General features: G+C 43.2%; 1 protein-coding gene across 1 annotated transcript in view; it reads right to left on the bottom strand.

Moving 5' to 3' along the window:
- The window catches only part of SCN8A (sodium voltage-gated channel alpha subunit 8), a 121298-nt gene that overhangs the window by 37224 nt on the left and 58367 nt on the right, over window positions 1-25707 (bottom strand). Inside the window, 5 exon segments of the mRNA XM_023759654.1 lie at window positions 6832-7070; window positions 14741-14873; window positions 25355-25531; window positions 25533-25656; window positions 25658-25702. Coding sequence (XP_023615422.1) covers window positions 6832-7070; window positions 14741-14873; window positions 25355-25531; window positions 25533-25656; window positions 25658-25702 — 718 coding nt within the window.

Raw genomic sequence — 25707 nt, 5'->3', positions numbered from 1 at the left:
ATACTTTTCTGTGGCTTCCCATTTTTCTACATTGCAGATGCAGTATTCTAAAATAGAAAGAAAATATGCCCTGAAGAGATCCACTTAAGCAAAATCAAAGTTCATAGGGCATGCTAAGTATCTACAGATCAAACATCCTGCTAAGTGAGGCCAGGGAAAGTTAGGGCAGCTAGTCAATTCCGGACATACATTTTACCCTTAGTGCAAACCCATCAAAGGTTTCTCTACACAGACATGTCTGTCTGCTTGATGTACCCCAGGTAGAGGCTGCATTTGCTGTCCCACTGGTTCCTGGTGAACACACAGGAAGTGCCCGGTAATTAGCACTGGCTGGCTGACTACGGGGTATCTGTACTGTGGGAACGTGGTCCCTATGAGAAAATCAACAATGGCACAGTCCTGTGGTGCTGCCTTCCAATGGGGTGACTGGCCCCCAGACGCCTGGTGCGAATGTCTAGGACAGAGGCCAGCAACCCTGTTGTTTCAACACACAGCGTGCTGCCATCATTTGGGGTTTGGGTGAAAACAAATTTGCAACCATTGGCTGTATGAAGAAATGACTTTTTTTTTTTTAAACAGAAGAGTAGATTTATGGTTATCCCTACGATGTCATTCTTATTTGCTCTGAGATATGCTTCTTGAAGCGGATAAAGAAGAATAAACTAGTAAGCAGTGAATCAACAACTGTATATAAATGTCCCTCTCGTGAATGTCGTCAAATATTCATCTAGGAATTTATGTCCTAGCGCAGCAGTTGTCCAGGTGTAGTTGAGGATCCCTGGGGTCCCTAAGACTTTTCCAGAGGACATGAGGTCCTCCCTTTTGCAACTGTGTGAGGCCAGATTTCTTTCTTATGCTTCAGCCAAAACAATATTTCACAAAGGACTGAATACACAAGCAGACAGGAGAATCTAACTATCTCCTATTAAACCAGACATGAAAGATATTTGCAAAAAATGTCAAACAATGCCTTTTTTTCTTAGAAAATATAACTTTATCCCGTAAAATATGTTATTTATGTAATTACATAATGGGTACATTATTATGACTTTAAATAAATATTTAAGATTCTCAATTGGCTTTAATTTCAAATATGGTAAATATCAATAGATATAACTATCATAAACAAAAGCTTTTCAGCTCTTTTTAAGAATGTAAAGGGGTCCTAAGACCAAAAAAAGATTGAGAACTGCTGTTCCAATAGAATGTCCTGAATGCAGAGTTGGCATATCTTTATAGTTGGAGCAAACCCCAGACTTGTGAAAAGTATTTAAAAAGAGGTATGCATAAGAGGCTACAAGGACACAGATGAAAGAAAAATTAAAATATAAAAACAATTCCTTCTGGTTGAAAATGTAGTCAAGAAATGATAACATGTGTATTTGGTAAAGCAGGGCAATAACTTTTTCCTTTTTTTGCTTAGAATCTCAGAAAGTAAACTTACATGTCAGGTTAAGCTTTTGCCCTTCCTTCCATATTCCCAACCCCTCAAATGGCTCAGTCATAAATCCCTCGGGTGGGCGTCCACAGGAGGGAGGCCGGTGCCAGGTGCTGGGGCCTAAGCAGAGCATCTGTGCACGGGAGTAGCCTGGCGTGGGCGGTCAGAGCCTGTGCAGGCCAAAGAGGGGGTCCACCTTGGGGGGCAGCCCAATACAAGCTGATTGGGATGAGGATGGCTGCCCAGCACAGGGCATCAGAGTGTAAGCAGGATGGAGAGCTTTCATGCAGGGGAAGCTTGGAGTGGGGTGAAGCGGGGGGATCCAGGTAAGGGGAGGCCCAATGTGAGGCGTTCAAGTCTAAGTGGGGTAGGGGAAACAAGAATGTGTGGGGTGGCCTGGCCTGGGTGTCAGAGCCTGAGAAGTATGAGGAGGGGTCCACATGGAGGACACCAGTGAGGGAGCCTGAACAGTGTGAGGGCACCAGCTGTTAGAGGCAACAATGGCTTCTGATCAAGTAAGTTAACATATGAAAGACAACGGCAACCAGGTTTGTTTTTGTTAGATAAGGAGCTACAAACATCGGAAGGAGAAAACCAGAATGAATCCTGCAGGGCTGGGTTAGAACTGGAAGTGACAGCATGAACTCACGGTTTTCAGTATAGTATACAGTTAGCTTAAGAGCAGCAGCTAGCCCTGCACCGAGAGGGCCGAGGCCTGCATATTGCTCCAAGAGATCCTCACTTCCAAATATCATTTTCTACTAACCCAGGGCTCCTTGGGAAATGGCTGATTCCAGGCCTGAGGCAGGAAAAAGGTAAAATTAGCTTGGGAAATCTTGTGGTACCAGAAAACAAGGAAGTAATGAGGACGCGATGAAAGGACCCAGAAGCCAGCCTGAAGGGACTCCCATTGGCCCAGTCTGGAATGGTGTAAACATCGAAGTAAATGACAGTTCTAACTCACTGGATAGCATTGAAAACCATGAGTCCATACTGATATAATTAAGTAAAGGAGTGAATCAGAAATTTAATGAAGAACAGAAAATTCAGATAGTTTTAAAGTACCTTCATCACAAATACTTATCTATACTTATAAAAGGGTAATATGCTAATTAGACCCGGTCGACCAGCCATCTTCCAGACGTCTGACTTCCTTCCCGACAAAGCCATGGTGGTGGGGGCTGAGGCAGAGGCAGTTAGGGGTGATCAGGTCAGCAGCGGAGGGCAGTTGGGGGCGAGATCAGGCTGGCAGGGGGTTAGGGGCAATCAGGCCAGCAGGAGAGGGCAGTTGGGGCAACCAGGCTGGCAGGGGACGGAAGTTGGGAGCGAGATCAGGCCGGCAGGGGAGGGCCATTGGGGGTGAGATCAGGCCTGCAGGGGAGGGCAGTTGGGGGCAACCAGGCCTGCAGGGGAGGGCAGTTAGGGGCGAGATCAGGCAGGTAGAGGCAGTTAGGGGCGATCAGGCCAACAGGGGAGAGCAGTTTAGGGGCGAGATCAGGCAGGCAGGCAGAGGGGTTAGGGGCAATCAGGCAGGCAGGCAGAGGCAGTTAGGGGCGATCAGGCAGGCAGGCAGGTGAGCGGTTAGGAGCCAGCAGTCCCAGATTGCGAGAGGGATGTCCAATTGGAAAGGGTGCAGGCTGGGCTGAGCCCCCTCCCCTCCCACCCCCCCCCCCGCACGAAATTCGTGCACCGGGCCACTAGTTAATTATAAATGGTAAAGAGTAACCTTACAGGGGAGAAGCCTGGGGGGCACCTCCTCAACCAAGTCACCATCACCAGTAATGACACAAATGAAGAGTGTGTGCCACCTGGCAGGTGCAATGAGAGGACAGCCTCACTTGTGTGACATTTCTGCCAAATGCATAGCTTGAGCCTAACCATGAGGAAGCATCAGACAAACCCACACTGAGTGAATTCTACACAATATCTGGCCTGTAGTCTTCAGAAGTGTCATGGTCATGAAAGTCAAAGGAAGACTGAGGCACTCGCCCAGGCTGAAGAAGATGAAAGAGAGGACAACTAAATGCAATCTGTAACTCTGAAACGGAATCCTTTGTTATAAAGGATATTACTGGGGCCCATGGGAAAAACTTGAAGGGGCCTGAGGATTAAATGGCTGCAATGAATCCATGTTAATTTCCTGACTCTGACGTTAAATTAAGGTTCTGTGGGAGAATGCACTTGTCCAAAAAAAACACACACTAAAGTATTCAGGGGTGAAAGGCTGTGTCAGCAACTTACTCTCAAAAAAATAAAAAGTGTATACTATACTTGAAACTTCCAAGTATGACTGTTTAAAAAACCACCTTATAAACCTACTGTTGTGTTCAATTGGTTGCAAAAAAGGCAAGAAAAGAATCATGAAAAACAATACAAAAGTTATGTAAGTCACATAGCTGCCCTGGGCTTCAACTTCCTTTAGAAAACACAGGGGTTCGATTGAATTATGTGTAAGGTTCCTTCTATTCTTAGATTTTTCTTGTGGGGAGGGCAGAAGAGGCAGGGATTATAGATTTACAGAAGGCTGTTCTCATCTTCCCGCAGAAACACCTATCGGCACCTCTACAGACAGACGCACCTAACCACTGTCCTGGCTGTGGGAAAAGCCTCTCATTCCAACAAGAAGACAAGGGTGTGCTCACATCGGTTAGTCTCACCTTTTCTTATCCTCTTCTTCTCAGGTTTCTATCAAAGACTTTGCCCAAATCTCCAAGCCTTTGAAAGTTCTCCTATTGAGTTACACTAGTACAGTTCCTAAGATTTATAGAGTTCTTTTCAGGATTCCAAAAACTTTGGTTTAAGTTCTCATTTTATCCTCCCACCCACTGATGGATGACACGGTATTAGCCTCATTTTATAGATCTGCAACATTTCTGGACAGAAATTAATGGCTTATTTAAGGTTAAACGGTATCAAACAGGAATCAAAACCCAAACCTTCTGACTTCTAATTCTGTATTCTTTCTGCCAAACTCAGCACGTGTGTTAATTGGCAGAAAAGTACATTTTTGAGCTTATGTTATTATTCAGAAAACACTCATAATGCAAGTTTTCCCGAAGTCCAGCACATATCCAACTGCCTCATTTGGCATCTTCACTCTGAATAAATAGACATCTCACTCTGAATACATCCAAAGAGAATTCTTGATTTAAAACTCCAAACCTGTTCCTTCCCCAGTCGTGCCATTTCCCCTGCAGTAACTACCCCCCTAAATCTAGGCACTATTCTTCATTTCTTTCCCGTCGCCCTCACGTGTAACCCATCAGCCAGTCCAAAGCATCCTGGCCATGCACTACTCGCCATCCCCATTGCTAACTGTACCCTTACTTTCCCCCTTGAAACCCCTCCCCACCCAGTGCTTGCTTATTGCAGAACCTGGTTGTGGTTAGGGTGCCTCATGGAGTCCCTAAATATTACGACCTTCTCTCATATCCTCTCTCTTCACCAATGGTTCTGGGCAAGGTCTTCTGAATGCTCACAACTGTAATTTAGGTGTGGCCTTACATCTCTTTAGATTTTTAAGAAAGGGAAAAATCATGGTATTTGCTGGTTTGAGGGCCATTCTGCTGGTAGTAGGTGAAAAGGTCTCTCAGACTCCCTTGGAAATTGAGAACCTGTTCTGTAAAAACTTTGAGAAAAAAAATGCTATAAGGAAAACAGCAGCAACAGCACCACCACCAACAAAATCCATCAAGTCATATTTCTTATTACTTAACTCATGGCTAATACAATAAAACTTATATCTTTATAATATTGTTGGTTGACTCAAAATTCTGCTTGACGGCCAGCTAGTTATACAGCAAGCTCACCTGAGGCACCTTTCAGAGCCAGTGAGCACATTTCCTGGACATAGTTCAAGACTATGGGTATTTCAGCCCTGGCCAGTTTCCTCAGTGGTTAGGGCGTTGGGCCTTGGACAGGTCAATTCCCCGTCAAGGGCATGTACCTCAGTTGCAGGTTCAATCCCCGGCCCTGGTCAGGGCATGAGTGGGAGGCAATCAACCCATGTTAGAAACATCTAACACATCAGTGTTTCTCTTCTCCGTCCCTGCCCCCACATACCACCTCCCCCGTTCCCTTCCACTCTCTCTAAAACTCAATGGAAAAAATATCCTCACTCCTCAGGTGAGGATTAAAAAAAAAGACTATGGGTATTTCATCAGGCTGCATATGAGTTCACATCAAGCAGTGAGCTAACCTAGACATGGAAACTGGACAGACCACAGAATCATCTTGGGTGTGTACCAGGGAACTCAACGGACTCAAAGGATCGCTCTTGCCACATGTGTTTTCAGAATCAGAACTCAACACGATGTTATAACGCTTTAATAGTGTACTAGGACTTAAGGCGGAAGCGTGTGTGTGTGTGTGCGTGTGTGTGTGAGTGTATTTATGTGTGAGACAGAGACAGGCAGAGAAAGAGATAGAGAGTGAGGCAGAGGTGAAGGGAGGGAGGGAAGGATAGGGAGAGGGAGGGTGAGAAGTTGGAGGACAGGAAGGGTGAGGAAGGCAGGAAGGGAGGAGAAAAAAACATATACCAGGCAGAGATTATGCTCAAATTAAATGGTAACAAAAGATTAGACATGCCTATGGCACGACTCCTACAGAATAAAGAGGCCCGGACGACCTAGAGGATTCTTTCCAACTAATTCTTTACTATCTATAAAATTCAACCAACTCCTGATTTTTGCACCAAAGAAGTAAAACAGATAATCCCCAAATCACAACTACTTGACCTCAGAATCCGTTGTGTAATCTATTTTTTAAAAGTGTATATTATCTTCTAATTAATATCATAAATGACATATAAGATTAAGCTAACATTAAAATAAACTTGGCACGGATCAACTAATGGAAACTGGATGCCAGCCCAGAAGTTGGACTGGAGGGGAAGCCAGCCTGGAGTTAAAAATGTCCCCGAGACAGTCCCCATCTGGGTATGAATATGACTGTGCAGGCCAATTTACAGTTACACTGGATGCACTAAAGAGCTCCCCTATTGTGTGGTGGTTGTCACTGAGGGTGAGAGGGGAAGGGATTTGCTGGACCAATGCAGGAATCAATGTGAGAAGCAGAACGAGGAGAACCCGGAAGTCCTTGGCTCAGGCTGCTGAAGCCTGTGCCATGCCTCCCATTCCATCACCACAGCTGGCTTTCTGCCAGCAGCTCCTAGCGGACGGACATCTTCTCGATTCTGCAGGAGGAGGAAGCAGCCCAGGGGTCACAACAGTGAGCAGAAGCGGCTTGGGCCCGCGGCATATGTGGGAGCATTTGCCTTCCAATTAACTATTACTTTCTCTTCAACCAAACCCCTGCTTTCAGTATCAGAAAAACACGTTCTACAGGCAGCACATGTTCAGATCACAAAACTGGGAGATGGCGCTCTGTCTTACCAGATTCCCCACAGACAAGACATGTTCGAATTGTGGCGTCATAGGATGGTGCTCCATCGCCATGAACAGTGTATTCAGGACGATGCAGATGGTGATGGCCAAGTCCACAAAAGGGTCCATAACGATCAAGTTCACAATCTCTTTCAGTTTTATCCAGTAGGGGTGACACTCCCAGATGAGGAACGTATTGGCGAATTTATACCAGCACGGCGGGCACTTCCTCTGGGACTCTTCCAGCTCTGCAGGGAGTAAAGAACAAAAGTGGCCCCTCAATCCCAGTGTGGGGACAAAGGAGACAGCTGCAGATCCTCACGGGGCATCATCGCCGTGATCACATGAGGACAAAGTGCAGACTCTCCCTTGGGTCCCTCGGTTTTCCTTCTCAAAGGAGAGAGGAGGCAGGATCAGTACCAGGTCACTTCCCTGTTAATAATGATGATCTAGTTATAAACAAAATTCAACCCATCTGTTTTGGGAGCACGCAGAGCAGTCAGGAGCTTAGCCTCTGGAATCTCAACTGGCTTCAACACTTAACTGTGGGAACTTGAGCGAGTGATTTCAATTTCCTGTGAGAATTAAATGAGCTAAATTAAAGTGCCTCAGAAGACCCTAGAACAATGGTTCTCAACCTTCCTAATGCCGCGACCCTTTAATACAGTTCCTCATGTTGTGGTGACCCCCAATTTCATTGTTACAAACTGAACATAATTAAAGCATAGTGATTCATCACAAAAACAATATGTAATTATATATGTGTTTTCCGATGGTCTTCGGCGACCCCTGTGAAAGGGTTGTTCGACCCCCAAAGGGGTCGTGACCCACAAGTTGAGAACCGCTGCCCTAGAACAATGATTTTCATCTCATGGTACACATAAGCCAATGACTAAAATTCTGTGGTACACCAAATTATATATATTTTTCTGATCTGACCAAAAAAAAAGGTATAATTTTGATTCATTCACACTGGACAGTTATCGTTGTGTTGGCTGTTGTCATTTTTTAATTTGACAATCTAAGGGAAAAGAGGTCAGTACCCCTGATTAAACAGTTAGATATTGCATGTTTTAAAAACTCTTGCGGTGCACCAGTGTGCTTTGGCACACCAGGTGAGAACAGCTGCCCTAGCATATACTAAGTGCTGCTGAAGTATTTGCTATTGTTATTATCTTTATAGCAGGATCAGCATCATCAACCACGCCACCATGTGTTCTTATGTTCCAAAGAAGTATAAGTCAGTGAGTTTACAATTCATAATTCAGTAAGAAATGTAGTTACATTCCTTTTCCCTTTTCTCCCTTCCTTCCCCCTTCTCATCTCTCCTCGTCCTTCCTCGTCCTCTCTTAGCCTTTCCCACTTCCATCCTTTCCTTTTCGCTTCATCTTCTTCCCCTCTCCTTCCCTTGGTCTCTTTCTTCTTTCCTTTTTCTTCCTCTCCTTCTTTCGTCTTATCCCTCTCCTTCTGTTTGTCTCTTTTAGAAACAGAACCTGTTTTCTTCCAAACATGATTTTATGGAAGCCCCCATATGGAAAATACATAAACCAGGAATTGCTCTAGTTGAGACAAGAAGAGGAGCTTGGAGCCAGTCCAATTGACTTATTCCTTTCCTGAGGGACTTCCCTAATCCTAGGACTCTGATAAACACAGACTGAAAATCACTGAACTAGATGATCTCTAAGGTCGTTTATAAAGCAAAGACCAAAAAGGATGCTTAGACCCTAAAGGCAGAGAGCCATTCAGCTGGCAGCCACAACCACCTGGGCACGAGGCCGTACAGAACAAAGCTCTCCCCAAATTGAGTGTGAAATATAATAGCTAGGATTCTGAAAGTCCAAGGATCTTGATCCTGGAGAATGTTAGGAGATATAACTTTGCAAACCTGTCAGCATGATAATCCTTAGAGGCACGGTATTGGTTCTAGAGAGTTGGCTATAATGGCACCCCCCCACCACCCCTGCCCAATTCTTCTGACAAAACCAAATCATTCATGGAATAAAGGAAAGTTTCCCAACATTTTACCACCAACAAGATGGAAACCTTCAATTAGTCTACTTTCCCTTTTCCAACCAGTTGGATGGTGCCTGTGGTGATGGCTTTATTTTAGATGGGGTGCTTTGCTGGGTTTCTGATTGGCTCCCTGGTTGCTAAGAAAATGGTTGCCTTGGTTTTTCAGATTTAAGGGCCACAGTAAGCGCCACGTGGGAGTCTGCGTGGGAAAGGAAGTCTGTGAAGAAAATTTGCTTTGGCTTCTTCCTCATAGAACTCCCTCCGTTTCCAAGGTAAATTTAGTTTTCTCCCCCCCCCCCCCTTAAAAGAAAGAAAATGAAAAGGTTCTCTTATTTCCATAAATTCTTGTAGTACATATTTGGAAATCTGGTTCCGTTTCTTTTTTTACCTCCTCCCATCTCCAAATGTCTGCTGCTCACCAGCACAGCATGCACGTGGAGGTTGAAGCAGCTACTGTTCACATTTCTGACAGTTGACACAATTGTAATGTTTTATAACGAACTAGAGGCCCAGTGCACGAAATTCGTGCACGAGTGGGGTCCCTAAGTCTGGCCAGCAATCAAGGCCTATTGGGGCCAGGCCAGCCGGGGCCTGCTGGCTGCTGCTGGGGCCTACTGGCTGCTGCTGGGGCCTGCTGGATTGGGGGAGGGACCAAGGGAGGTTTGCTGGCCAGGGGCAGCGGAGGTTGGCTGTGGACGTGCACTGACCACCAGGGGACAGCTCCTGCATTGAGCACCTGTCTCCTGGTGGTCAGTGCGCATCATAGCGACTGGTCAACCAGTTGTTCTGGTCATAACGGTCACTTAGGTTTTTATATATATAGACTAGGCTCCAAGTCTTTACCAGACAGCAAAGAGGGGTTTCTCTGCCCTGTGGGGCACCAAGAAGATTCCTAGAGGGATACAAGATATCTCTTAACCACCTTTACTGAGCAAAGGGTAGATCTTCAGGATTTTTTTCATTTCACCAAAAGTAAGACAATGTAGAATGTTAGGAACTAGAAAAGATCACTAGGTGAATAAGGAAGTGTATAAAGTAACTCACAACTTTGCAAACTTACTGGCCTCACGTGCCTGGAATAGGGGAAGTAACTGATTTGGAGGAATGAGTTAACACGGGGGATGAGATGTCCAAAGGTTTGTGGGGTTTCCTTACCTTGCTCCTGGACGTTTTCAGAGAGGGTACTGCAGGTCTCAACTTCAGGGCTACTGGGAATTGTTTCCAGAAAGGGCCTCATAATTCCACCGAGATGGTGGCATTGGCAGACCATGAGGTTTCTGAAGGCAGGAGCTTCTCTCAATTCAACCATGTTTATGCACCTGTAGTTTGCGAGGCACTGGGAAAACGCTGATGAACGCGAGTCCCCATCCTCACAGAGCTAACCACTGCACCGGAAAGGCAGAGAGATGCCAGAGAAGTGACTGTGCTGACACTTGACGTTTGTCAGTTGAATAAAAGAATGAGTAAGTATGCCCTAGCTCAGTGGTCAGCAAACTCATTAGTCAACAGAGACAAATATCAACAGTACAACGATTGAAATTTCTTTTGAGAGCCGAATTTTTTAAACTTAAACTATATAGGTAAGCACATTGTTATTAACTTAATTAGGGTACTCCTAAGGCTTGGGAAGAGCCACACTCAAGGGGCCAAAGAGCTGCATGTGGCTCGTGAGCTGCAGTTTGCCGACCACTGCCCTAGCTGGTTGGGCTCAGTGGAGAGAGTGTCGGCCTGCAGACTGAAGGGTCCCGGGTTCAATTCTGGTCAAGGGCACATACCCGGGTTGCAGGCTCGATCCCCAGTAGGGGGCATGTAGGAGGCAGCCGATCAATGATTCTCTCTTATCATTGATGTTTCTATCTCTCCCTCCCTCTCTCTTCCTCTCTGAAATCAATCTATATATATAAAAGGCTAATATGCAAAGTGTCCCCTCGGGAGTTCGACCAGGAGTTCGATCACTCGCTATGATGTGTGCTGACCACCAGGGGGCAGCACAGAATGAAGAAAGGCCCTGGCCGGTAGCCAGGGAAGGAAGGCCCCGGGTGGCAGCCAGCAGCCCTAAGGCCCCGATTGGCCCTGATTGCTGGCCAGGCTAAGGGACCCTACCCATGCACAAATTTCATGCACTGGGCCTCTAGTAAAAATATATTATATATATTTAAAAAAAAGAATGAGTAAGTCATTTGTGGCAGCAATAGCTACAGCCAGCTACCTCTAAAGGGGAGTGTTTCAAACTGTTTAACCTGAGAATAAGTAATGCCAAGTACCATCACTACGGCCTCATTCTTACTTTACCTACTCTCTCCCCTTCCTTCTCCCAGGGCTTTTCTGCTTTGAGAAGTGAAACTACACTACTCTCTGCCTACACCCCACCTCCAGGCCTTTGAAATATCCCCAAAGCTGATGGCTCCCCTGACTGAATTCTGCTGAGTTTATTGGATCCTGGTGAGCATGTCTGCAACCGGATAGGGGTGAGGCAGAGCAGGCAGGACTTTCTCATTATTTACAGAATTCTGGAATTCTCCACTGTGGTTTTATTTATTAAAAAATATTTTTTATCCTCATCCGAGGATATTTTTCCATTGATGAGAGAGAGAGAGAGAGAGAGAGAGAGAGAGAGAGAGAGAGAGAGAGAGAAATATTGATGTGAGAGAAACACATCTATTGGTTGCCTACTGCACACGCCCTGACCAGGGCCTGGGCCAGGGAGGAGCCTGCAACCAAGGTACTAGGTATGCACCCTTGACTGGAATCAAACCCGGAACCCTTTGGTCCACAGGCCAATGCTCTATCCACTGAGCCAAACCATTAGGGCTCCACTGTAGTTTTAAACAGGTAGGTAGGAGCCTGTTTCTTTGATTTTAAATAATAATAATTTTAATACTTGGGTTAAAATGTCAGGGCTTCCTAACTGAAGGTCTGGAAAGCAGGAACAATTATTCATTCAATGCTAGCTTTTCACACTGTAGCGATCTAGCGACCATTAATCCAGAGGGACCAGCGGTCAAACAGGAATGATCTTTCTTAAGGTCCATAATTCCCTCTTCACATTATTCAGCTCCAGCCATTCATCGTTCTTTGCTTACAGCAGTTGTCTCATCAGTTTTAACAAAGGGAGTCAACTACTAGGAGAGGGGATAGGAGGAATGTTTGAGCAGGAACAGGCAGTAAAGGTAAAAGTGATGTGAACTTCAGGGCTTAGAAAAGGGGAAATGAACTGGAATGGCCTCTTACCCAGGAACACAATTACAGTCATCTCCTCTGAGCTACCCTTGCATCTATTTTTTTTTCTTTAATCCTCACCCAAGGATATTTTTTCTATTGGTATTTTTTTTAAAGAGAGTGGAAGGAAAAGAGGAGGAGGAGGGGAGGGAGGGAGGGAGGGAGGGAGAGAGAGAGAGAGAGAGAGAGAGAGAGAGAGAGAGAGAGACAGAGAGGAAGAGAGGGAGAGAAACATCGATGTGAGAGAGATACATCCATTGGTTGCCTCCTGCGCCCACCCAGAGCAGGGTGGGGGAACGAACCTGCAGCTCAGATACAAACCAGTGACCCTTCGGTGCATGGGCTGATGCTCTACCACTGAGCTACATTGGCCAGGGTTGTTGTTGTTGTTGTTGTTATTATTATTATTTTATGTGTGTGCTGGTGGGTGGAGAATGAGTAGAGCAGAACAGAAAGATAAAGAAGAGGAGAGGGAGAACAGGAAAATAAGGGAGTAGAGAAAGGCAGTAAAGCTCCAATGATTTAGATCTAACTCAGTACAGGGACAAAAGTACTAGGTCTCCAGCAGAAACCCTGCCACACCAACACTCCCCACCACTCCAAGCTCAGCAAGATTCAGTTCAACAAGCATTTCTGAGCATCTACTTCTGCCAAACCCTGTGCTAGGTCACCGAGGTAATCAATAAAAAATTGCTGCATTGCTTCGATAGTTCTGCTCTGAATGTCTTTGCCAATAATAAAATATGCCTATTAGAGGTCGTTAGTTTTCTTTCTCAGCTGCCATAGATACTCAGATAAATCTTGTCTTGGTGTTCAAGTGAAGAATAAAATTAGCCAAGGTTCTTAAACTAGTGTTTCTTATCTTGAAATGATCTGCAGTTATCACCTGCAACCTTAAGTATAAGCTACAAAGAGCTTAAATATGTTCTATCGGCAAGGACCCTGATGGGATGGAAAGGAAACAGGAATCACTGAAGTTGTTCAGGTGGCTGAAAGCAGTAGGTTCGGTATTGTTTTTACCTGATATATTCTCCAGATTAGGCAGGGGAAAGTGTAGCTCCTTGTAAACACTTCAAGGGAGATCCTTTCTGGGGATTCTCCCTTCACCGCAGACGCCCCGGCCCAACACACACACACACACACACACACACACACACACACACACACACACTCACTAAGTGGTATTGGTCTTAAATGACTCAATGACTCAAAAAATAACTTGTCTCAAAGACACCAGGATTATTTTGAGTCTCCTGATATCTGAGACTCTGGCTATGGTTGGGTTAGTCTGGTGTTTGAACTCTGAAGGAAGGCAATTTGAGGCCTCAAGAATAGTCTGTAACAGAATGGATAAAGAAGTTGTGGTACATATATACAACGGAATATTACTCAGCCATAATAAAGAAGGAAATCTTGCCGTCTGCAACAAAATGGATGGATCTTAAGGGTGTTATACTAAGTGAAAGAAACCAGACAGAGAAAGACAAATACCATATATTTCCACTTATATGTGGAATCTAAACAACCAAATAAATGAATAAACAAAACAGAAACAAACTCATAGGTACCTAAAACGAACTGATGGTTGCTGGATGGGACTGGGGTTGGGGCACTGAGTGAAAAAAGGTGAAGGGATTAAGAAGTACAAAATGCCAGTTGTAAAAACAGTCATGGGGATGTAAGTGCAGCATAGGGAATATAGTCAATAAGTTGAAATAACTAAGGATGGTGTCAGATGGGTACTAGACTTATCAGGTGATCACTCTGTAAGTTGTGTAATGTCTAATCACTATGTAGAATAGCTGAAACTAATACTGTATGCCAACTGTAATTGGGGAAAAAAAGCTGGATCTATAATGGGACAAGTCAACTAAATCAACACGAATCAAATGAAGAAGATTCATACAGAATCAATCAGAACTGGTGAGAGAAAACTTCGCCACTGAATCGACCTCTAAAGAAAGGAGCCTGGGATGCAGACCCCAATTGGATGGAAAGCTAGCACTTGCTGGGGACGGTGGGAACTGGAGCTCTCGCAGGTGCTCCTGAGCATGCCCACTGCGTCATGGAGGAGCCACCTAATGCCGAGGTCACTGCAGGCATGCTACAATTCAACAGTGGCTGCTCTGTCGGTGGCACAGGGCTGGAGAAGAGGGGTTTCAGCGCATCTATTCACACATCAAATGTATTCATGGCGGCTATATGAGGGTGCTTGAAGAGAGGCAGAATTAGGCGCAATCGAAATGCACAGTACAGTCATCCTTAAGGGAAAACCACAAGCGTTGTAAGTAGCTGAAAAGGAAAAGAAGAAGGTATGTTTTGGGGTGATGGGGTTCCATCATACTTTATCTTCACAGCTCTTCAGTCTATATTCCTTTATGCCTTACATCACCCCACTGGCTCCTCGTGATGACAATTACAGAGACTTCTTCAGATCTTCTAGCTCACACTTAGTCACTCTTTCACACTTATTATCTGTCTGTGCACCATGCTGGCAGCAACTTTGAAGTCCTTATTGGATTCTCTGCATGCAGACTTGGGATGCTGGTTTCTGTGACCAGCACACTATTCCTAAAGCTTAGAGGCAATTTTTGCAAAACTCAGACCAAGGGGCAGGGATTATATTTATCAAGCACACTACATATTTGTATCTCAGCAGCGTGGACTGACATCACAGGGCACATACCTTCTACTAGTGTATTTGTAACAACACTCAGTATACTGTTTATCCTGTCCTTCCGCCCATAGGAGGCCAGTTGCTCCATGGAAACTAAGAGAGATCCAGGACCTTTCTTCTTAATTTCCACTTCAGTTGTACCCTGAAAAAAGAAAAAAGCAAATGGGGTGAGTAGTCATATAAACATTCAGGCTGGGCCTTACCAGATCAATAATCCAGACTGTGAGCAGAAACATATGCTCTTCCTTAAATTTCTTACTTTAATCCTACACTCAATCCTATTGACCTCAAGAAGCAGAATGCTATAAGTTAGCCACGGACTATCCTTACGTCTATAGATGACAAGACCAAGTCATTTAAGTTTGTACAAATCTACAATGAACTCGAGTCTGGCTGGGACCCAAATACCTCATCTGCTTAATTCCAAACATAGAATAGAAAGACCAGGTCCCCTGGGGCAATGCCATCAGAAGTAGACCCTGAATTTTCCTGGCCTAGTCTCATATCCGCAGCATTTGACTAGAATTGGACCACACCATAGAATAAGTCAAATTCACCTCCATTTGAAATTTCATTAAGGGCCATGTCCCTAATCACACTGAGAGTTACAAATACTGTTTCCTCCATGTGTAGGAGCACCATCACTCTACCAAACTGTTGCTTCCAAATGCCAAATCTGGGCCTAACTGAATGTTAACAAGTTCTACCCCAAATCTCCTCCAAGCCACTGTAAAGAAGCAGGTAAGGTTTAGCTAGTTTAATTAAATATATTGCATCATATGTGTTGATCTTGTCTTTTTAAAATTTTATTTTATGAGTTAACCTGCATGGTTCAAATCCCCAACGAAATAAAAAGTGCAGAAAGTACCATCAAATTGTTATACAAAATATTTTTACATGCTCCATAGTGGTCAATATACCACTGGCTCCTCATGATGTCAATTAGATTACAGTAGATGGTTTCTTCGTATTCCTTGCTTGTGTTCTTTGTGCCAACCTGAATATTCTACATCAGATCAGGCTCAATGGGATGGCTTATAACCTAGCTTTCTAGTAACCATGTTGTCCACTTTAACACGTTATCCACCTAAAGTCAGCTGCCCCTTCCCTGGTGAGGATCACAGGGCAGAGAAAGTCACCATCACTGACGGCCAAGGAAGAGACATGTTTGTATGAAGCCAGAGAAGTATCTGTCTGATCCATACCAGAGTGATCCTACCAGTTTTAAAAAGAAAATAATTATCTCTGGAGAGGTACATCAGAAAGCCTTTCTGTTCTTATATGTTCAGATTTTAAGGACCATACAGAAGAAAATTTCTGGCAGATTATAATTTATCTCATCACAATGTTTCATCAAATTTTCACTGATTCAGACATCTGGTTTACCTTACAGTTTTGTTTGGCAGAGCTGCAGAAGAAATAGAAAGGAAAAAGCACTATTTTCTTGGCAATTCCTGACTCATTATTTACAAACATCTGTATATGTAAGAATGACTAGTTAACCCTTGCCTCAGGTCATATGAGGTATATTTCCTTGAGAAGCCACTTTTGGTTAAAATTTCCAGCCTGATAGTCACAACATCTAATAAATCAGATAAACTACTACATTTTAAAAAGGACAATCGTCTAAAAACGAACAATGAATGACCCCATTCAATGCACACTCTTATTTCTGGCATTTATTGAGTCTCGATTTTTATTGAATTGCCCTTCTGAAAAATTGTAGTACGTGGTAGATAATCTTCTTAATACTGATCCCTAAGATACGGTACGATGTAATAGACCAACTGATACTTCAAGGAAGGATGAAATTGCATTTAATGTAGCTCTGGTACTAATTATATCTTAATATTTTCTGGTCTTGCTGGATATAACAAGATATAAATTCTTCAGGCTTTAATTGCAATAATATTAAAAACAAAATTAATGAAAATGCTGTCTAAGAATTATCATTTCATGATTTTTAAAAAATTACAAAAAATATAAATACCAAGAAATAAATCTAGAAAAGATATACAAACCCCCCACTACAAACTATTCAACTTTGCTGAGAGAAACTTGAGAAGAGTTAAATAAGTGAAGAAATATACTCATAGATTGGAATACTCAATATAATTAAGATGCTCATTCTTCCCAAATTGACCTCTAGATTCAGTGCAATCAGTATCAAAATTCTCCACTTTTTTGAAGAAATTAACAAGATGATTCTAAAATATATAAAAACATACAAAGGATCTAGAATAGGAAAATCTTTTGAAATATTATCTAGAATAGCAAAAATATCTCCTAAAAGATTACTTAATAATATTTTAAAATATTTTTTATTTGGAGAGCTTACACTGTCTCATTTCAAGAGTAATAAAGTTACAATAATTAAGACAAATGTAGTATTGGTATAAGCATAGATAAATAGATCAAGGGAATAGAAATAGAATACAGAAATAGACCCACACCTACTACATCAATTGATTTTGACCAAGGAGTCAAATCAATTCAATGGAGATAGGAAAGTCTTTTTAACAAATAGTACTAAAAAACTGGATATCCACCCAGGTCCACTCCTATGTAGTTCCATACACAAAAATTAATTTGAGCTGAATCAGAGACCTGAATGTAAAACCCAGAACTATAAAGCTTATAGAAGGAAAATATCTTCACAATCTTAGGGATTGGCAAAGATTTCTCAGGCAGATGCAAAAAATATCATAAAAGGGGAAAAAACTGATACATTGGACTTCATCAAAATTAAAAATTTATATAAATGATAAAGGATTTATATCCATAGCATATAAAAAGCTAATAAATCAATAATAAAAAGAACAGCTCAGTTAAAATGGGCAAAATATTTGAATAAGCAATTAACAAAAGAAGATATAAGAAGCCAATAAGCACATGAAAAAATGCTCATCATCATGGAAATTAAAAGGACAATAAGATCGTATTTTATACTCACTAAAATGCTAAAATCAAAGATTAACACAACCACATATTGGCTAGGATGTGGAGCAACTGGAACTCTAATACATTGTTAATCCTATATAATAAAAGGATAATATGCAAATTGACCCCAACAGCAGAACGACTGGGAATGACTGGTCACTATGACACACACTGACCACCAGGGGGCAGACACTCAATGCAGGAGCTGCCCCCTGGTGGTCAGTGCACTCCCACAGTGGGAGCTCTGCTCAGCCACAAGCCAGGCTGATGGCTGCCAGCACAGTGGTGGTGGCGGGAGCCTCTCCCGCCTCCTCAGCAGCGCTAAGGATGTCCAACTGCAGCTTAGGCCTGCTCCCTACTGGCAAGTGAACATCCCCTGAGGGCTCCCGGGCTGCCAGAGGGATGTCTGACTGCCAGCTTAGGCCCAATCCCCTGGGGAGTGGGCCTAAGCCAGCAGGTGGACATCCCCCGAGGGGTCCCAGACTGCGAGAGGGCACAGGCTGGGCTGAGGGACCCCCCGAGTGCACAAAAGAATGATGTAACTATTTTGGAGAGTCGTTTGGCAGTTTCTCATGAAGCTAAACATACATTTACCATATGACCCAAAAATTTCACTGTGAGTTGAAATCTATCCAATATAAATGAAAATACTTATCTACAAAAAGAATTATACAAGAATGCTCTTGGCAAGCTTATTCATGCTACTGAAAACTGGGAATACAAGGAAGCCCATCAATAGGAAAATGGACAAACAAATTATGATTTATTTATACAATGAAATACCACTCATCAATAACAAGGAATGAACTACTGATACACAAAACAACATGGATGTATCTCTAAAACATCTTTTTGAGTGAAAGAAGCCAAATAAAAATTTCATATTGTATGAGTCCACAAGAATGAAAGAAAACTAATCTATGGTGACCCAAGTCAGAAGTAGTTGTCTGGAAGGGGGAGGGGCCAGATTAGAAAGGAGTATGAGGGTACTTTCTGGGAGAATTTTGTGGTAAGGAGGGCTTAGGGGGTAATCCTCAACTGGTCACAGAGCTCATTCTCTACCTTGGTTTCACCCACAACTCTGGTAACTCTTGGGTGAGGGTTACCCATTGTACTAATGCCGTACTGATTACAGAGGAGAGTATGGAATGCAGAGTGTGTAAATATGTATAAAATGTATCTGTGTTTTGGAAATAAACAAAGATCAACTAAACAAGAAAAACACAGGTTATGTATGCTGTCTGACATAGTGAGGGAGTCAGCCAACAAAAGCAGGCAAAGGAATCGGAAAGCGTCATAGTGGGAGACAGAAGGCTTCCGGTATGCCCTGATTAAAGCCTGTTGGCCTGGGGCAGCTGAGGCAGGCTGACTAGAAGCTGGGCACCCTATCTGCTTTGTTCGGGGTGCACATGTGGCTTCCTTTGTTGGTCCTACGTTGGAACAGGGACAAAAATTAGGGAAGTTGTCAGTTTTTAATCAAGTCATGGACATTTGGGGCTGATTGTTATAGAAGTTATTGCTTAGCTCCCTGGATTGTCATTAGATATGGAAATTTGGCTTCTTATAAGTTTGAGTTAAAGCAGGCTGGCTTCCTGGGCTGTTTATTGTGGATAGGAGGTTGGCTTCTTGGGCAAGTTGTGGGTGAAAGTTCTATTTTATACTATGATCGGGTCATTTCGGTTTGTATATGCAAACTCTCAGTATTCATTAATCAGACTGATTAGTGGAGAGATAGAGAGCAAACATATTCACCACTGCTAACTGCTTACGACGATATAAATTAAAGCTGCCTACAAAGAACATTACATAAAAGTGCTAAGCGGAAGGGGGGGGGGCGTGGATAAGAGAGAATTTGGAGAAAAATACATTTTACTACTAAGAAAATCTAATCTGTTAAAATCAGGGAACAAAGAATACCAAGATGGGCGGGTAGTTCCTGCAACTCCCTCCTCCCTAGGTGAGGTTTTCAAAATTGGGACTGCAAGTCCAGGTACTTGGATATTATTTCTTTCTTTTCAGTTTTAAAAAATTTGAGATAAAATGCACATAGCAAAAATTCAACATTTTAACCACTTTAAAGTGTACAATTCAGTGGCTTTTACAATGCTGTACAATCATCACTATCATCTGATTCCAGAACGTTCCCAAAGAGAAACGTGGTGCCTGTTAGCAGACAATCCCAATCCCCACCTCTACCCGGCCCCTTGCAAGCAATAGTCTGCTTTCTGTCTCTAGGGATTTGCCTCTTTAAACATTTCATATAAACGGGATCATAGGACATGTGGCCCTTGTGCCTGGCTTCTTCCGGTGAGCATAATGTTCTTCAAGGTCCATCCGTGCTGGAGCACAGATCAATTCTTCATTCCTTTTTATGGCTGAGTCATATCCCATTGTAGAAACGTATCACATTTTGTTTATCCGTCCATCAGTTGGTGGGCACTTGGGTTGTTTCTACTCTTTGGCTACTACGAATAATAATTTTATAAATATTTACGTATAAGTTTTTGTGTAAACACCTGTTTTCAATTTTCCTGGGTATATCTCTAGGAGTACAATTGCTGGGTCATATGGTAACTCTATGGTTACATTTTTTTTTTTTTAGTAACTGCCAAACTATATTCTGAAGTGGCTGCACCATTTTACATTCCCACCGACAACGTGGGCTATTGTTTCTCGGGTCAGACTGCAGTCAATGGAAGGGAAGAAAACCTGCAGCAGACACCCTCCTACGTAAAGAAGCATCTTCCCAGCCACCTTCCACCCAGAATCTGCTCGGGATTCTGTGAGGTCAACCTCTGCTTTTGGTCCAGCTGCCTGCTTCTCTCACCGAGGATGAGACCCGAGGACCAGAGGAAAGATCACAGGCACTTTCCCAACCTCTTCCCTATCCTTTCGGCTTTGTGTTTGGCAAATGGAGGTGTACAGATGCGTTTTCTTTACTTTGTTTCGTTTTGTTGGGGAAGGAGGAGGAGGATGAATGACTTTTTGAAAAAGTCAGGAGCCTCTGCTTTTGGAAAATTCAGCTTCTAAGGAGCCTTGGTGCAAAACTATCAGCAACAGAGGAAGAAATTGAGAACCTTACTTTTGTTCTTTGAAACTTAAACCCAGTATATATTTGTTCCATTTCTCTTAACCCAAATGCAAAGTTTATTAGAACATCTAGCCACTGACTTCCAACCTCCTAAATTGTAGCTGTCCTCAAAGAGATATTCTGCAACCTCTGCAGGTAGTAGATTCTGCCCAAGTTCTACAGCTCTGCCCAAGGAAGCTCAACTTGCTATTGATTCTAAATGGCTTTCACATGGGAATGCATAATGGGAATCTAACTTCCAGTCCAGTCACCTTTCTTGGAGCTAAAATTTAGAGCATTTTAGAAGTGGCCTTGGAACCTAGCCATTTATCTCTGTTCAAGTCTTTCTTAACTTTTGTAGTGTTTTGCTTTAAAATAACTGTACAATTATTTCTCCTTCTCAGAGAAAGTTTCTTTAGAATCTCAGAAGGAACCCCATCCTCTCCAAGGCAGGCAATTCAGCAGAAACCCTACTGTCTACTTTTTAGGGCTAAAACGTCCAACAAATTATAGGGAGAGAAAGAGAAACTGGATACGAAGAACCTGAATACCAAGAATGGATCCAATAATATGCTTCACATTTTATATGCTATTACATTTAATGTTCATAATAGTCGTATAATAAAGGCCCCTTTATCTTTTTATTACAGGTATGGAAATAGGCTTAGTGAGGTTAATTTTTTAGGATCACACAAGTAAATAAAAAACTTGGGCTTTAGAGTTAGTATAGTATAACGGTTAATGGTTAACACTCTGCAGTTAGATTCAAATCCTAACTCTACTGCTTACTGTGCAACCAAGTACGTTCTAAGCCTTGGTTTCCTCCTCAGTGAAATGCAGACACCTAGGGTACCTATCTCATAGGGCAGGGGCCATGTGCATGAAATGAGATGTTTGTACACTTGCAAGCGAATGTGTCGTAATTTCTGAACTATGTTTGGTTTTGGATTGTCAGTGGCATTTGCCTTCTTAAAGAGTGAAGAGCTATGATTCTCACCTACTTTTCCATCTCAGAGATGAAGACATGGGAAAAGTCCCCTTATCCTCTGCTTCACCAAAAACCAAAGTAGAAATTCCTAAACTATCAAAAAAAATCACCACTCAATCACAAGTGAATAATTAATGAAGATGTGACAAAGTTTTTGATGAGACTCTGATGATATGATGGCTGGATGTCTTTTTAAAAAAGGAATATATTTCTTAATTTGATTCTAAGAAAAAACACAGATGTGGCATAGCCTAAACATTAATATTGTGTGAGACTGCTTGTAAACCATCAGCGGCTACTATATCGAACCACAAAGCATTTGTATGGAACTGGGGGCACTCTAATGGTTCAGGTGAAGACACATTAATCTGTGGCTGTAGACACATCCAAAATGTTTTGAGAGTAAGAATCGCTATATCCTATCTCAAAAAGGTATTAATGGCCCATCTGGCCTGCTCTGCATATGATATTATTAATATATTGTGTCCTAAGATAAATGATTGTTTTTCCCCCAAGGAGCTAATATTTAATCAGTCAGGAAGTTCTCTTTGGCATCAGGAAGACCTTGGTTCAAGTTCCATTTCCAAAAGTCACTCAATCTCTGAGTCTCATCTGTTAATAGGATAAAACACCTACCGAATAAGGTGGTTATAAGAATTAAATGAGATCATGCGTATGAGGTGCTTAGCAGAGTGTAGTAAGATCTCAGTATATGGTAGCTATAAATACTATGCCCGCCATAGAAAACTGGAAAGAACAGAAAAGTGTAAGAAAGACAAAAAACAGTACTTTCCCCTTCCAAAGGCAACTACTGTTAATTTTAGTCATTTTTTTTCTATATGCAGTTTGTCTTCATACAGATCTAACACACAAACTATATGCATTCTGTTTTTGTTTTGTCTTTTGGCCTATTAATGTAACTTAGATATTTAGTCACGCCATTAACAACTAGGAAGTTATTTATGGCTTCTAACAAAATAGTTTTTCCTAATTATGAAGCCCTCGGGCATGATAGACTCCTCCCTACCTCATCTTCCGGCCACTTGGGGATCTGACCGCTTTGTCCGGGGAATCCTCAAGTCTGTCACCATCATCCCCTGGGACCACTGCAAAGCATCTCCTAAGTGCTCACAGGGTGTTGAGTGGGTAGGCTCCTCATCCCCCGAAGGCAGAGCTCTGTCGTTTTACAATGCAAGGAGGTGCAGAAAGCCTTACGTTCCACAGCCATCTGCCCAGCTGCCTCTCCAATTTCTCTCCCACACAGTACAACAGAAGCTGCTAACCAAACCCAACCAAAAACAAACCCCCAAACCTGCTCATCTGCCGTAAGCTGAAGCCCAAACTCCCTCTTGGGCACCTTTTCTCATACCTTCTCTACAAAGCAAAAACGAGATGTATTACTGAGATTAAATATTTTTAAGAACTGCCAGGATATTAATATTTAATTTGGTTCTCAGCATCTGAATTGCCCCAACTTTACTGTCCATGCTGACACCCCTCATTCTTTTTGATATCATTGCTTGTTTTTTCAGAGAATATAATTATCTATCTAATTGTAGAGCCCCAAATTGACCTCTAGACATAGAATTAGTGAAAATCAAACACCAATTAAATTTAAAGTAAAGATGATAATCTATAACAGTTATTTTGACCAACTATCTGGTTTGGAAGGGATTGTGTAACCACTGTTTGTTATTATTATTGTCCCTTATATTGCTGATTTTTTTCTTGTTTTTTTTGTTTTGTTTTTTTTTGTTAATCCCCACACGAGGATATTTTTCCATTGACTTTTAAAGAGAGTGAAAGGAGGGGGAGAGGTAGAGAGAGGGAAACATCGATGTGAGAGAGACACATCAATTGGTTGCCTCCCACACAGGGCCAGAGATTGAGCCTGCAACAAAGGTACGTGCCCTAGACTGGAATTGAACTTGGGACCCTTCCATCCGCAGGCTGACACTCTATTCACTGAGCCAAACCAGCTAGAGCAATTATTGCTGGTTTTCCATAGACAGTTTTCCAGAAGAGCAATGGCTATGCGACTATGCAGAGAAGACATTAAAATGAACTGAGAAACAACAGACTGGGGTTTCTGAAAGGTCTAAGATTCTGGCTCTATCAGTGATGAGCTGTGTGACCTCAAGGAGCACACATTCTCTGAGTCTGCTTCCCCACCTAAAGAAAAGGAATAATAGTCTATCTCCATTTTGTCAGCCTTATGGAATTTTTATTCAGAACAAATTAAATTATACATGTAAAAGTAATTTGCAGCTTGTAAAGAGCTATACAAATGTAAGGGGGAAAGTATTTTGCTTTTAAGTAAAAAGGCAGGGAAAGAAATGATTTCAAATACACCCTGATTGCCTTTTGAATCTCTATACAGCCAACAACTGCTAAAGACAGGTCATTCTGAATAATTCCAACCTCGATTGTCCAGTTTTCCTCCCCACATGCATCATGCTAGTTAAAGGATTGGCTATCTTCATGCTGTGTTAGAGGAAACGGAAGTGTTAGAACAAAACAGACTGACATGCTATCTCAGGGAACTTATACAGCTAAGGAGGGGCTGAGGAAAGTTAAGGAATTAGAGACAGGAAGGATTAGGATCATTGAGGTTATAAGAATTTAAAACTAGAAAAAAAAGGTATAAACAGCTTAGAATTTAAAGAAATGTTAAGAGATGGTTTTTCCAAAGAGGAGAGCCATTATCCAAACCCCTAGACAAGAGATTATATTCAGTTGAAGCTATTATATTCAACTCCTCCAGAGCCTGACATTTGATTACATTTAAAATTAATCTTTTGCTTCCCTTTTCCTTCCTCCCCCGTACACCATGTGTTCCTGCCCCAACCGTCTATTTCCCTCTCCTTTGCTTTATTTCCATCTCAATCCCTTTGATGTCTAGGTCCAGGTCTGCAGTGTTTTCCTTAACCCCTCCTCGCCTTTCTCTCCCTGGTGTACATCTCCCACCTCAGCAGCATGTATGCACACTCCTCTTTGGAAAAATCACCTCTTATTCTTGCAGCAGAGCCTTAGAACATTATTCAAAACGATACTGCTTTTTAAAACGGAAAGATAAGAGCTTTAAAGTCCAAGCTGTTTCCCTAGGAGGAGCGAGGACGTGGCCGGGAGAAGCAATGGTAGTTCTAAACCTGCTCAGACTTGGTCATTGGCGGTGGCACGATGCTTCTCATTCCATCTGGGCAGGGTCCGCTGGCCAGAGGCATTCAGTCACAGCAGGTGGGGGGGGGGGGGACGGGGGGACAGACAGGCAGATAGAGACTTCCAAAGACGGAGAGAAGGAAAAGGAGGCAGAGTAAAAGAAGGAGTTAATGGAGGAAGAGGAATCATCAGAAACAAGGAAAGATGGGGGAAATGGAGCAAATAATAAAGTAAAAGGGAAAGGGAGAGTAAAGGGGGCGGGTAGGACTGAAGAGAGAAATAGAAACAAACAGGAGAGAAATGGCTTGGGGGGGGCGGGGTAGAAACACGAATGGGGGGCAGAGGGTGGGAGAGACCAGGAGGGAGCAGAGCAGGGCGAGGAAGGGAGCGGCCACGGCCATGCCTAGCCTCGTCTATACGTGTACTTCCTTACACTGTCATCGGTAGCTGCCTTATCTATTTTCACCTCTGGCAGGAGCCGCCCGCCGATGTGGGAGCCGGGGCCGCCGATGAGGGACACCACGCCGTTGCAGTCCACCGTGCTGTTGCGCTTCACGCTGCGCCGCAGGCTGGGGAAGATGCGCGAGGAGCGGCTGCCCTGGCTGTAGCCGCTGTAGCCGCTGTAGCTGCTGCGGCGCTCGCGGGGCGCGGATCGGGATGAAGAGCGAGTCGCGGCGGCCCTCGCTCTCCTCCACGGGGCTGTGCTCGTCGTCCGCGAACTCGTTCTCCGAGCCCGGGTCCCGGAACCGCCCGGGGCCCCTGAGCTGAGATGCTGCTCTTGCTGTTGTGGCCGGAGAGAGGGGAGCCCGGGATGCTGAC

Source organism: Myotis lucifugus, unplaced genomic scaffold (genome assembly GCF_000147115.1).
Source record: "Myotis lucifugus unplaced genomic scaffold, Myoluc2.0 scaffold_160, whole genome shotgun sequence".
Lineage (NCBI taxonomy): Eukaryota > Metazoa > Chordata > Mammalia > Chiroptera > Vespertilionidae > Myotis > Myotis lucifugus.
The sequence above is the reverse complement of the archived record's forward strand: the minus strand, read 5'-3'. Positions and strand labels throughout refer to the sequence as shown.